Source organism: Eptesicus fuscus, chromosome 1 (assembly GCF_027574615.1).
Source record: "Eptesicus fuscus isolate TK198812 chromosome 1, DD_ASM_mEF_20220401, whole genome shotgun sequence".
Taxonomy (NCBI): domain Eukaryota; kingdom Metazoa; phylum Chordata; class Mammalia; order Chiroptera; family Vespertilionidae; genus Eptesicus; species Eptesicus fuscus.
In genome coordinates this window covers 134,292,632-134,305,081 of record NC_072473.1, presented here as the reverse complement: position 1 = coordinate 134,305,081, position 12,450 = coordinate 134,292,632, and the positions used below count along the sequence as shown (strand labels likewise).

Below are 12,450 nucleotides of genomic sequence, written 5' to 3'. Positions count from 1 at the left end.
TCTCCCTCTCCCTTCCTCTTTGAAATCAATAAAAACATTTTTTATTTTTTTGTTTAATGTATTACGTATAGATTACATACAGTAGTACATATATGTCCTTTTTTCCCCCATTGACCTTCCCCCAGCCTCCCTTTCCCCCTGTCGCATGCCCTCATCCCCCCCCCCCCAGTGACTTGTGTCCATTGGTTGTGCTTATATGCATGCATACAAGTCCTTTGGTTGATCTCTTCCCCCCCCCCCCCCAACACTCCCCAGCCTTCCACTGTAATTTGACAGTCTGTTTGGTGCCTTACTGCCTCTGTGTCTATCTTTTTGTTCAAAAAACATTTTTTAAAATATATTTATTGATTGTTTACAGAGAGGAAGGGAGAGGGATAGAGAGTTAGAAACATCGATGAGAGAGAAACATTGATCAGCTGCCTCCTGCACACCTCCCACTGGGGATGTGCCCGCAACCAAGGTACATGCCCTTGACCGGAATCGAACCTGGGACCTATCAGTCTGCAGGCCGATGCTCCATCCACTGAGCCACACCGGTCAGGGCTGATTGCTGTGCACTGTTCTCTGGATGGTTCTACTGATTTGCTTCTTCATTCTCCTACTGCTCAGCATTTGAAGTTGTTCCCAGTTTGGGGCAATTATGGAGATGGGGGCCCCAGGCCTTTCTGGGCCGCGTGTTCTCCTTAGAGGGGACAGCTCTCCACTCCGGGTCCCCAGGCCTGGGAGCCACCAGCAGACCATCCTTCTGGAGGCAGACCCCCTTCTCCAAAGCCAGAGCCCGAGACCACGAGCCTTCCTTTCCTGTCAGGAAAGGCGTGAAAAACGAGTTCTGGGGGGGTGGCCCTGAGGCCAGAGGCTGTGGGATGGCTCCCCCACTGCATCTCTGCCCCCCACCCCCACCCCAGTCCATTCTGCTTTGAAAACCCAACGCTGGGTGTTGGCCTGAGGAGCAAGAGGGGTAGCATTTGAAGGGGAATGACTTCTAGAGCCAAAGCGGCTGTGCAGAATTTGCTGGAACCAGGAAATGGACCGGATTTCCCCTTGCTATTTTGGTTCCAGGAGGCGCAAGTTCTTTGAAAACGATGAGAATGAAGAAACACTTCCATCTCAGTCTGTGGTTGGAAAGTGCGTGAGAAGTGTGCTAGCGAAGGCCAGGGGGCAGAGCACCGGGCAGAGGAGCAGAGGGCCCACAAAGGAGACCCCGCCCGGCCGGCCTGCGGGGTGGGGGATGGCAGAGTGCCGCCCCGCAGCTGGGGGCACGGCCAGCCACTGACCAGCGCGTAAAAGCAGGGACCCGTTTCTGCTGATGGCCCAGATTCAGACACCTCCGAACATTGTTTTTATTTTTAAATATATTTTTATTGATTTCAGAGAGGAAGGGAGAGAGAGAGAGAAACATCAGTGATGAGAGAGAATCATCGATCAGCTGCCTCCTGCACCCCCCCCCCCCCCCCAGGGGATTGAGCCCGCAACCCCAGGCATGCGCCCTTGACCTGAATCAAACCTGGGACCCTTTGGTCCGCAGGCCAGCGCTCTACCCACTGAGCCAAACCGGCCAGGGCACATTGTTTTTATTGAAGTACAATTTATGTAACATGAAATGAGCCATTCATCATTTAAAAGTATACAGTTTGGTCCGGACAGTGTGGCTCAGTTGGTTGAGCGTCAACCCATGAACCAGGAGGTCAGGGTTTGATTCCCGATCAAGGACACAGGCCCGCGTTCAGGCTCCATCCCCGGTAGGGGGCGTGCGGGAGGCAGCCAATCCCTGATTCTCTCTCATCATGGATGTTTCTGTCTCTCCCTCTCCCTTCCTCTACCTCTCTGAAATCAATAAAAACATATTAAAAAATAAAAAACACAAAGGTGTACAATTTGGCGGTGTTTATTTTTAAAAGATATTTTTATTGATTTCAGAGAGAGGAAGGGAGAGGGGGGAGAGAGAGAAACATCAGTGATGAGAGAGAATCATGGACCAGCTGCCTCCTGCACCCCCCCCCCCCCCCTGGGGATGGAGCCTGCAACCGAGGCATGTGCCCTTGATTGGAATCAAACCGTGACCTCCTGGTTCATGGGTCGACGCTAACCATTGAGCCACGCCGGCCGGGCCTAACCTCAATACTCTGAGACTTGGTGCCTTGCTTTTCACTCTGGGCAGATTGAAGTGTCAGTCGCTGGGTGAGATTTCATCGAGGGGCAGCAGAGGCTCCTGGAGCCCTGTGCTTTCCCAACTGCTCCAGGCCCCCCCTCACCCACCCCTCCTGTTGTCCATCTGTTACAGACGAGGAAACCGAGACGCAGAAAGGTCGCCTGAGGTTAGAAACAAAAACCAAGCGGGGCGAGAGAGCGGGAGGAAAGGCGTGTCAGGAGAGTTTGGGAGAGAACTAGAGAGGCCACACCCTGGGGACAAGTGATTCCAGGCTGACTCCCTGGAAGGCCCCACATGTGGATCCTGGAGCCAGGCCCCAGGCCCCGGGCCAGTCCTCGATTTCTCACCTGCCCCGCCCCCCTCGTCCCCCCCCCCCCCCCCCCGCGCCGCAGGCTGGGAATCAGAGCACCGATGGTCACAGGGATCCTTCCCCCAAATCCCGAAGAGAAATGGCTGAGAACTGCCAGTGAGGTGGATCTTCTCTTCTCACGAACTGTAATCTTTTAATTTGGCAAATGTGTTCCCGGCCTAAGCATTCGCATGGGACTCAGCTCGGGACAGCCGGGGAGCCTGGCTTTTGGAGCGATCGCACTGGTTCGAGGGGGGCCCCTTTCCGTCTGCACTGGGGGAAGCCGGGGTGGCCCGGGCCAGCCTGAATCCCGTGCTCTCTGCTCCCAGCACTGGCTGGCACGGGGCCTCCTTTCCCAGGAGGGCGCCCCTGGTCCTGCGTTTCAGTTGTTTTCTCTGTCAAGGTGAAGGGTTCACAGGCTCTTCAGGGACCAGGTGGGGGAGGGGGGCAGGGGGGCAGCAGGAGGAGCTGGAGCTGGATTCCCTTTCATCGTGGGGAAGCTGCCTCACTCAGGATGTTGCTCAGGAATCTAGTTGCAAACCGGAGAAGCCACTCTAGGCCGCCAAAGCGAGAAGGGTTCATGCTGGCATGTTCGGTGTTCCCAGGCCTCCCCGTTGGAGGCCCTCTGTCTGGAGCAACGCCTAAAGCAGCTAGTGGGGCAGGCCCAGCAAAGACCCTTGGGCCACCACCACTGCAGCTCCCCAAAATCATGCTGGGCGCTTGTGTCAGCAATTCCATCATGGGCTTGGCCGGCGTGGTTGAGCACCGGCCTATGAGCCAGGAGGTCACGGTTCAATTCCAGTCAAGGGCACATGCCTGGGCTGCAAGCTCAATCCCCAGTAGGGGGCGTGCAGGAGGCAGCCCATCCATGATTCTCTCATCATTGATGTTTCTTTTTATTTAAAATACTAGAGGCCCGATGCACAAAGATTCCTGCAAGAATGGTCCTTCCTTCCCTTGGCTGCTGGCACGGCCTTTGCCCCGGTCCAGAACCGCCTTTCCGCTTTCCCACAATGCCCAGAGGCCTAGAGCGGCTGGGGTGGTGTGAAACGCCTGCATCCCGCCCCACCCTTGGTGCCTACATATGCAAATTAACCCGCCATCTTTGTTGGGTTAATTTGCATACTCACTCCTGATTGGCTGGTGGTCATCATGAAGGTACGGTCAATTTACATCTTACTCTTTTATTAGTGTAGATATTTTTATTGATTTTTAGAGAAAGAGGAAGGGAGAGGGGTAGAGAGATGGAAACATTGATGAGAGAGAAAGTCATCAATTGGCTGTCTCCTGCACACCCCCACTGGGGATCCAGCCCACAACCTGGGCATGTGCCTTAAATGGGAATGGAACTGGCGACCTCTTGGTTCCTGGGTTGATGCTCAACCGCTGAGCCACACCAGCCAGGCTCATCACAGATGTTTCTGTCTCTCTCTCCCTCTCCCTTCCTCTCTGAAATCAAGAAAAACTTGTTTTTAAGAAAGCAATCCCATCCTGGGAGCCTGAAAGCCAGGTGCCTGTGCACCCTCCCGGACAGAAAATGGTTGCTTCGAAACCCAAGTCTTGCTGAGTGTGTGTGACCCACAACGCCGGTCCCGTGCTTGGGCCCCAACTGCAGGGGCTGTGGGGGAAGTTTCTGGTTTCAACCTTGAGCAGGCAATGGACAAGGCAGGAAAGTCCCTAAGTGTGAAAAGAGAGCTTCAAGGGTGCGGTGGAGGGGGAGGGGAGGTGGGGCGGGTGCAGGTAGAAGGGGTCCATGGGGAGAAAAGGGGGCCTCTGTCATACTTTCAACAACAAAGAGAAATTAACAAAAATAAGTAAAAATGTAAGAAGAAACAAGACATGGTGCGGGGGAGCCAGAAACGGTGTCAAATGTCCACTCTTATCAGAGACTAGAGGCCAGGTGCATGAAATTCATGCACGGGGGGGGGGAGTCCCTCAACCTGGCCTGCACCCTCTCTAATCTAGGACCCCTCGGACAGCCCTCTCGCAATCCGGGACTGCTGGCTCCTAACCGCTCGCCTGCCTGCCTGCCTGCCTGAGCACCCCAACCCCTTTGCCTGATTGCCCCTAATCTCTCTGCCTGCCAGCCTGATTGCCCCTAACTTGCTCCCCTGCTGGCCTGATCTCCCCTAACTGCCTCTGCCTTGGCCCCCGGCCTAAGCCAAAGTGTGGCCTCCCTCTGTAGGAGGCAACCTGGCGGATCAGGGGAAGGCACTGCCCCCATTACCCCACTGCTGCCGCCACTGCCAGCCTGAGCCTGGGCCCTTTCACAGCCGCTGCAGCTTTGTCTGGAAGGATGTCCAGAAGACATCTACTCTAATTAGCATATTATCCTTTTATTAGTATAGATGGTTGGTTGCAAGGAACAGAAATCACGTGGCCATGCGGATGGTTGCAATGGGTTTCTGACATGAAAATAGGGAAATGGCACAGCAACAGCCATTAGCAGGGCCCCGTGGGAACCGAGAGCGGGCCAGGCTCCCGGCTCCGGCTCTGTCACCCTCACGTTGGCTCTGGTCTCCGCACACCAGCTTCCTCCCTTGCCCTCGGCTCCTGCCTCTTCCAGCTTTGACCTGCGTGTGGCCCTGTTACAGATTCCAGCCCCGGGGCCATGCAGGTCGGTGCTCACAGGATCGCCCCGTCTGTCCCATGTTCACAGGGAGGGAAGGGATCTGACGGCTTAAGCCAAAGGTTCGCCCTCGGCCCACACGGCTGTGGCGGGAGGCGGCAGGAGGGGCACATGGGCGTTACTTCTCAGATGGTGGTTGGCACAGCTGCTGTGCACACGTGGGAACTGAGAGGGCCCCGAAGGCCAGAAAGTGCAAGGCCGTGGGGTTACAGTCAGAGGAGCGGAAGCTGAGAAAGGCCAGTGAGGGGGAGAGGAGCGCACACGCCCCGGAAGACAAGCCGAGGCTCTCGTTGGTGAGCCACTCTGAACCTCAGCTTCTTCTTTTGTCAGAAGGAGAGAAGAATACCTCGCGGCACTGCCATCTGAAATGAAATAATCTATGTACCAAGCTTAGCCTTGAGCAAACACTCATTAAAATGTGGTTGTTCTCAATGGAACAGTACGCTGCGGTAAAAAAGAAGGAATTCTTACCATTTGCAACAGCATGGATGGACCTGGAGAGCATTATGCTAAGTGAAATAAGCCAGTCAGAGAAAGATAAATACCACATGATCTCACTCATTTGGGGAATATAATGAACAACATAAACTGATGAACAAAAACAGATCCAGAGACAGAGAAGCATCTATCAGACCGTCAAACCTCAGAGGGAAGGCAGGGGAGGATGGGGGTAAGGGAGAGAGATCAACCAAAGGACTTGTATGCATGCATATGGGCCTAACCAATGGACACAGACACCAGGGGGGGAGAGGGCATGAGTGGGGGGGTGTTGGGGCAATGGGGGGAAAAGGACACATATGTAACACCTTAATCAATAAAGAAAAAAATTAAAAAAATGTGGTTGTACTAAAAGCAAAAGAAACCCATACAATTTGATGAATTGCAGTAGCACTAGACATACGCACATCACCCAGACAACATTCCTAAACCACGTGGCGTGGTATTTGCTGTCTTCCTCGATGGGGCCCATCTGTGGGTCTTGTTCCCTTGAACTCCCAGAGCCACTGCCAGCAGCTGTGTTCTAGGGCCACGTAGAGAGGTGGTCATATAGTGTGTAGTTATTTAAAAAAAATCTTTATTGTTGAAAGTGTTACATAGGTCCTCCTTTCCCCCATTAACCTCTTCCAGCCGCTCCCCTCCCCCCACCCCCCAGGCGCTCGCCACCCCATTGTCTGTGTCCATGGGTCATGCCCATATGCACACAAGCTCATTGGTTGACCTCTTCCCCCTCCTCCCCCCTCCCCTCTGAGGTTCCACAGTCTGCTCCATGCTTCCATGTCTCTGGGTCTATTTTGTTCGTCAGTTTATTTGGTTCATTAGATTCCACAGATGAGTGAGATCACGTGATACTTCTCCTCCCTGACTGGCTTATTTCGTTTAGCATTACAGCATGTATTCTTCTGTGTCAAGTTTCTCTGAGTAGCATTCTGCTGTAAAAATAAATGTATTGTAATTCACTTCTCCACTGCACTGTTGGGTAATTTCTACCTTTGATCTATTATGAATCAGCCACTATGCACTTTCTTGCACAGTCTTTATGCAAACATTTTTTTAAAAATTTCTTTTGGGTAAACACCTAGGAGTGGAATTGCTGAGTCATAGGGTAGGCATATGTTTAGCTTTAATAGACACTGCCAAGGTTTTCCAAAGTTATTGAACTGTTTTCCACTCCCACCAACAATGTAAGAAAATCCAGTTGTTCTATATCCTCAGCAACATCTGGGGTTGTCAGAGTCTTTTGAAGTTTAGTCATTCTAGTGGGTATGTAGGGAAATCTCATTGTAGCTTTAATTGCACGTCCCTAATGGCTGATGTTGATCGCCTCTTCATGTGCTTAATGGCTACTTAATATATTCTTGCTCTGGCCAGGGTTTTCAGTGGTTAGAGTGTCATCCCATGCACTGAAGAATTGTGGGTTTGATTCCCTATCAAGGGCATGTGCCTGGGTTGCAGGTTCGATCCCTGGCCCTGGTCGGGGAGGGTGTGGGAGCAACTGATTGATGTGTCTCTCCCACATCAATGTTTCTCTCTCTCTCTCCTCTCTCTCCCTCTCTCTCTCTCCTTCCCTCCTTCTCTCCCCCTTCCTCTCTCTGAAATCAATTAAAAAAAAGAAAAAAGTATTTTTCCCACAGTGTACACTAGCTATCGGCAGGAATGCTATATTGCTTTGGTGCCTGGTCTCTGGATTATTAGGCACATAGTTAGTTAGTCTTCATATTGGGTAAGCCAATGCTAGACTTCGGTTGTCTGTTCTGAGGATTTACTTGATTGAATTGAAATTTCACAAAATAATCCAGTAAATTAGTTATTCCTAACGGCTATCAAAGTTTCAAAGGCTGAAAATAGATCTCTAATAGTGACAACATCTTAAATGTTTAAAGATTAAAATAACCTTTAATCTAGTTTCTCAAATAGGCATTACATTGACACGATTCAAACTTTATTGTTGTTTTCTTTATCCTCACCCGAGGATATATTTTCCAATGATTTTTAGAAAGAGTGGAAGGGAAAGGGAGATACAGAGAGAAACACCAGATCATGGAGCCCCCGATTGATTGCCCCGCCGGCCAGTGGCCAGGGCCTCCCTCTGCAGGGCGATCATGGGGCGATGGCTGGGCCCCCGACCAATCGCATCGCACCTGTCTTGGCTGGCCTGGTGCCAGTGGGTGGTAGAGTGTGGTCCCGGATGGTCATCCGGATGGTCGTTGCGCTGTTTGGCTGTTCGGTCGACAAGCAAGTTGGTTGTATCCTCTATGTCTTAATCCCATGAATTCCTTGACAAAGAGTATTTTTTTTAAAAAAAATAACTGACATCCTGCAGCAGGAATCATTACAGCGGAGGGCCTCGATGCCATTGAATCCTGCAAACATTTACTGAGCCATACCGTGCACCCGGAACAGCGTGGGCTGCTGGGCGCAGAAACAGGAGCCACGGGGGGGGGGGGGGAGTGCGCACGTCTGTCCGTCAGGGAGTAGCAGTAATGGTATGAAGGACTCTTAAAGAAATCTGAAGCCTTCTACTTGACCCAGTTGGAAGAGTTGATAGAAAAAATTCCGCCTGGGTCCAGCTGACACCTGGACTTACGGTTACATTCTTGGCCTTGTCTGCGCTAACAGGGTATCTCTCCAATCAGCAGCTGCCCTGTCACAGCCAAGCTTGGCTCAGGGTCCGAGAACCTGACCCTAAACTTGGTGTCTAGTTCACAGTTCTTAGGGACAGGGAAAAACCAAGGCAAGCTTCTGCAACAAGAATATTGAACCGCCCGGCTGGTGTGGCTCAGTGGATAGAGCGTCGGCCTGCGGCCTGAAGGGTCCCGGGTTCGATTCCGGTCAAGGGCATGTGCCTTGGTTGCGGGCACATCCCCAGTGGGGGGGTGTGCAGGAGGCAGCTGATAGATGTTTCTGTCTCATCAATGTTTCTAACTCTCCCTCTCCTTTCCTCTCTGTAAAAAATCAATAAAATATATTTTTAAAAAAAGAATATTGAACTGCCCGGCCGGTGTGGCTCAGTGGTTGAGCATTGGCCCATGAACCAGGAGGTCACAGTTCGATTCCTGGGCAGGGCACATGCCTGGGTTGCCAGCTCGATCCCCAGTGGGGGTCGTGCAGGAGGCAGCTGATCCATGATTCTCTCTCATCATTGATGTTTCTCTCTCTCTAGCTCTCCCTCTCCCTCTGAGATCAATCCTATATAATAAAAGCCTAATATGTAAATTGTCCCCTCAATGGGGGGGGGGGAGGGTGGAGCCGGCCAGCCAACTTCCCAAGCTTCCTCCTCCCCTCCCCCATCGGCCAGACTCTACCTGTGCATGAATTCGTGCACTGGGCCTCTAGTACAAGTATATTAAAAAAAATAACTGGGCTGCAAAGGGGTGGGAAACCCTGTCTAGGGCCTAGAACAGGTAGTGGGCTGCCTCCTGCCACGCAGACAGGTAGGATTTCACCCGCAGTGACCCTCCTCCGGTTGACGGTTGCTCCTTGTTCTGTCTTTTCTCTCCCTTCCCACCCCCACCCAGCACTGGTCCTCAGCCGGGCGGGCGCCTGGGCCCCGGAGGCCTGCACACGGCCCTGCCCGGCCGCCTGCTCCTGCGGCCCGGGGGAGCGGGGCTGCTGGGTGCGCTGCGACCGCGCCGGCCTCCTGCGGGTGCCCCCCGAGTTCCCGTGCCAGGTGGCGTCCATCGACCTGGACCGCAACGGCCTGCGCTTCCTGGGCGAGCGGGCCTTCGGGACGCTGCCGTCGCTGCGCCGCCTGTCGCTGCGCCACAACAACCTGTCCTTCATCACGCCCGGCGCCTTCCGGGGCCTGGCCCGCCTGGCCGAGCTGCGCCTGGCGCACAACGGCGACCTGCGCTACCTGCACGCGCGCACCTTCGCGGCCCTGGGCCGCCTGCGCCGCCTCGACCTGGCCGCCTGCCGCCTCTTCTCGGTGCCCGAGCGCCTGCTGGCCGGGCTGCCCGCCCTGCGCGAGCTGGCCGCCTTCGCCAACCTGTTCCGCCGCGTGCCCGGCGCCCTGCGCGGCCTGGCCAACCTGACCCACGCGCGCCTGGAGCGCGGCCGCATCGAGGCGGTGGCCGCCAGCTCCCTGCTCGGCCTGGGCCGCCTGCGTGCGCTCAGCCTGCAGGCCAACCGGGTGGGCACCGTGCACGCCGGCGCCTTCCGCGACTGCGGGGCCCTGGAGCACCTGCTGCTCAACGACAACCGGCTGGCCGAGCTGCCCGCCGGCGCCTTCCGCGGCCTGGGCCGCCTGCGCACCCTCAACCTGGGCGGCAACGCGCTGGGCCGCGTGGCTCGGGCCTGGTTCGCCGACCTGGCCGAGCTCGAGCTGCTCTACCTGGACCGCAACGGCATCGCCTTCGTGGAGGAGGGCGCCTTCCAGAACCTGTCGGGCCTCCTGGCCCTGCACCTCAACGGCAACCGCCTCACCGCGCTCGCCTGGGCCGCCTTCGAGCCCGGCTTCTTCCTGGGCCGCCTCTTTCTCTTCCGCAACCCGTGGCGCTGTGACTGCCGCCTGCAGTGGCTGCGGGGCTGGATGGAGAGCTCCGGGCACGTGGCCGAGGTGCCGTGCGCCTCCCCGGGCTCCGTGGCCGGCCTGGACCTCAGCCGGGTGGCCTTCGGGCGCGGCCCCGACGGCCTCTGCGTGGACCCCGAGGAGCTGAACCTCAGCGCGTCCAGCCCCGGCCCGTCCCCAGAGCCGGCGGCCACCACCGTGAGCAGGTTCAGCAGCCTCCTCTCCGAGCTGCTGGCCCCGAGGGCCCCCGTGGAGGAGGCGGCCAACACCACCGCGGGGCCAGCCAATGCCTCGCTGGCCCTTCCCTCGGGTGCGGTGGGAGGTTCAGGCCACAGCACCCCGTTTCTCCTGGGCTCCAGTCTGCTGCTCAGCGCAGCCCAGCACATGCTGTGTGTCCTCCAGACAGGCTGAGCCTGCCACACGGTGGCCCAGACTGCCTGGCCAGGGGCGGATAGTTGACTTAATTGGGCCTGAAAGTGTTTGTGGTGGGGGACAGGGGGACAGGATGGAGAAGTTTGCCTCTAGAGATGGCCCCAGGGAGAGGACAACCCTGGGAAAGGGCACCTGGGATTCGGGGAGGGGTATGGATTTCTGTTCATGCCACGTGGGCATCGACTGGCAAAGAGAAGCAAGAATGAACACTTGTGCTCATCACCCCAATTCAATGGCTCATACCAGCATTTCAAAACCAAGACAGAACGCCAACGTCACCGAGCATCACGTGTCTGTTATGAGAGGCAGTTTTGGTTTGTGAGCCTTTCTGTTACATTTGTATGCGTTTGTTCAGATTATATATGTATGTGTCTGGAGTGCTTAACACAATCTGTATTTATTGTGAGCTAGCATTAAAAAAGTTTGAAAGTCACGAACCTGGAGCATGAATGATTAAAAAAACACCTTTCATCTGGGGTAATCTCAAACCCACAGACAAGCAGCAAGAAGAGTGGAATGAACACTTTGGCCCAGGCCAGTGGTCGGCAAACTCATTAGTCAACAGAGCCAAATACCAACAGTACAATGATTGAAATTTCTTCTGAGAGCCAAATTTTTTAAACTTAAACTTCTTCAACATAGACTCGCCCAGGCCGTGGTATTTTGTGGAAGAGCCACACTCAAGGGGCCAAAGAGCTGCATGTGGCTCGCGAGCCGCAGTTTGCCGACCATGGGCCTAGGCTTTCCAGTTGATAGCATTTTACTATATTTGCTTTCCCTTCCTCTCCATGTTATTATTATTTCTTTTTTTTTTTTTTTTTTTTTATTTTATTTTATTTTTTTTTTTTAATTTCTTTATTGATTAAGGTGTCACATATTTGTCCTCATCCCCCCATTCCCATCCCACCCCTCTCCCCACGCATGCCCCAATCCCCTGTTGAACTTAACCGTTGGATAGGCTTATATGCATGCATACAGGTCCTTTGGTTGAACTCTCCCCCTCCCCCCCACCCTCCCCCTACCCTCCCGTATCCTCCCTCTGAGGCCCGATAGTCCGATCGATGCCTCCTTGCTTCTGGTTCTGTTCTTGTTCCTCAGTCTATGTTGTTCATCATTTCCTCTAGATGAACGAGATCAAATGTCACTAGATATATACTAATAAGAACTGAATGTGAGACGAGCAATAATATTTATGCTGACAGGCAAATGAATCAATCTGTAGCGAGCTTCCCCCTGGACCAACAGTTCTTTTGAGACCCAATTTCGATGTCCAGTAGTTCCTTATGTGTACATGTCAGCACTGACCCCTCAGCTCTGGATGGTGGACAAATGGTGGTAATGGAGGTCTGACTCCCTCTGGTTTGGTCTCGGCCGATCCCAGGGGCACGGCGTCACCTGGACTAAGGGGCACGTGGCCTCACCCATACCCAAGGGGCGCGTGGTCTCACCCGGGCCTGGGACCCAGGCTCACCCGGATGGATCCAGGGGCGCACGGCCTCACCCGGACCCAGGATCTGGCTTCACCCGTACCCAAGGACACTTGGCCTCTCCCAGACCCAGGGGCACGTGGCCTCACCCGGGCTTAGTTGCACAAGGCCTCACCTGGATCCAGGGACACATGGTCTCTCCCGGACCCAGGGACGCTTGGCCTCTCCCAGACCCAGGGCCACTTGGGCTCACCCGGGCCTAGGTGCACGAGGCCTCATCCGGATCCAGGGACGCATGGTCTCACCCGGACCCAGGGACGCTTGGCCTCTCCCAGACCCAGGGGCACGTGGCCTCACCCGGGCCTAGGTTCACGAGGCCTCACTCGGATCCAGGGACACATGGTCACACCCAGACCCAGGAACGTTTGGCCACTCCCAGACCCAGGGCCACTTGGG

General features: G+C 54.8%; 1 protein-coding gene across 1 annotated transcript in view; it reads left to right on the top strand.

Moving 5' to 3' along the window:
* The window catches only part of NYX (nyctalopin), a 59,242-nt gene extending 48,696 nt beyond the window's left edge, over positions 1-10,546 (top strand). The window contains exon 2 of the mRNA XM_028127651.2: positions 9,144-10,546. Within this exon, the coding sequence (XP_027983452.2) occupies positions 9,144-10,546 (1,403 nt within the window). The remainder of the gene's footprint in view (positions 1-9,143) is intronic.
* Positions 10,547-12,450: the final 1,904 nt, after the last annotated feature.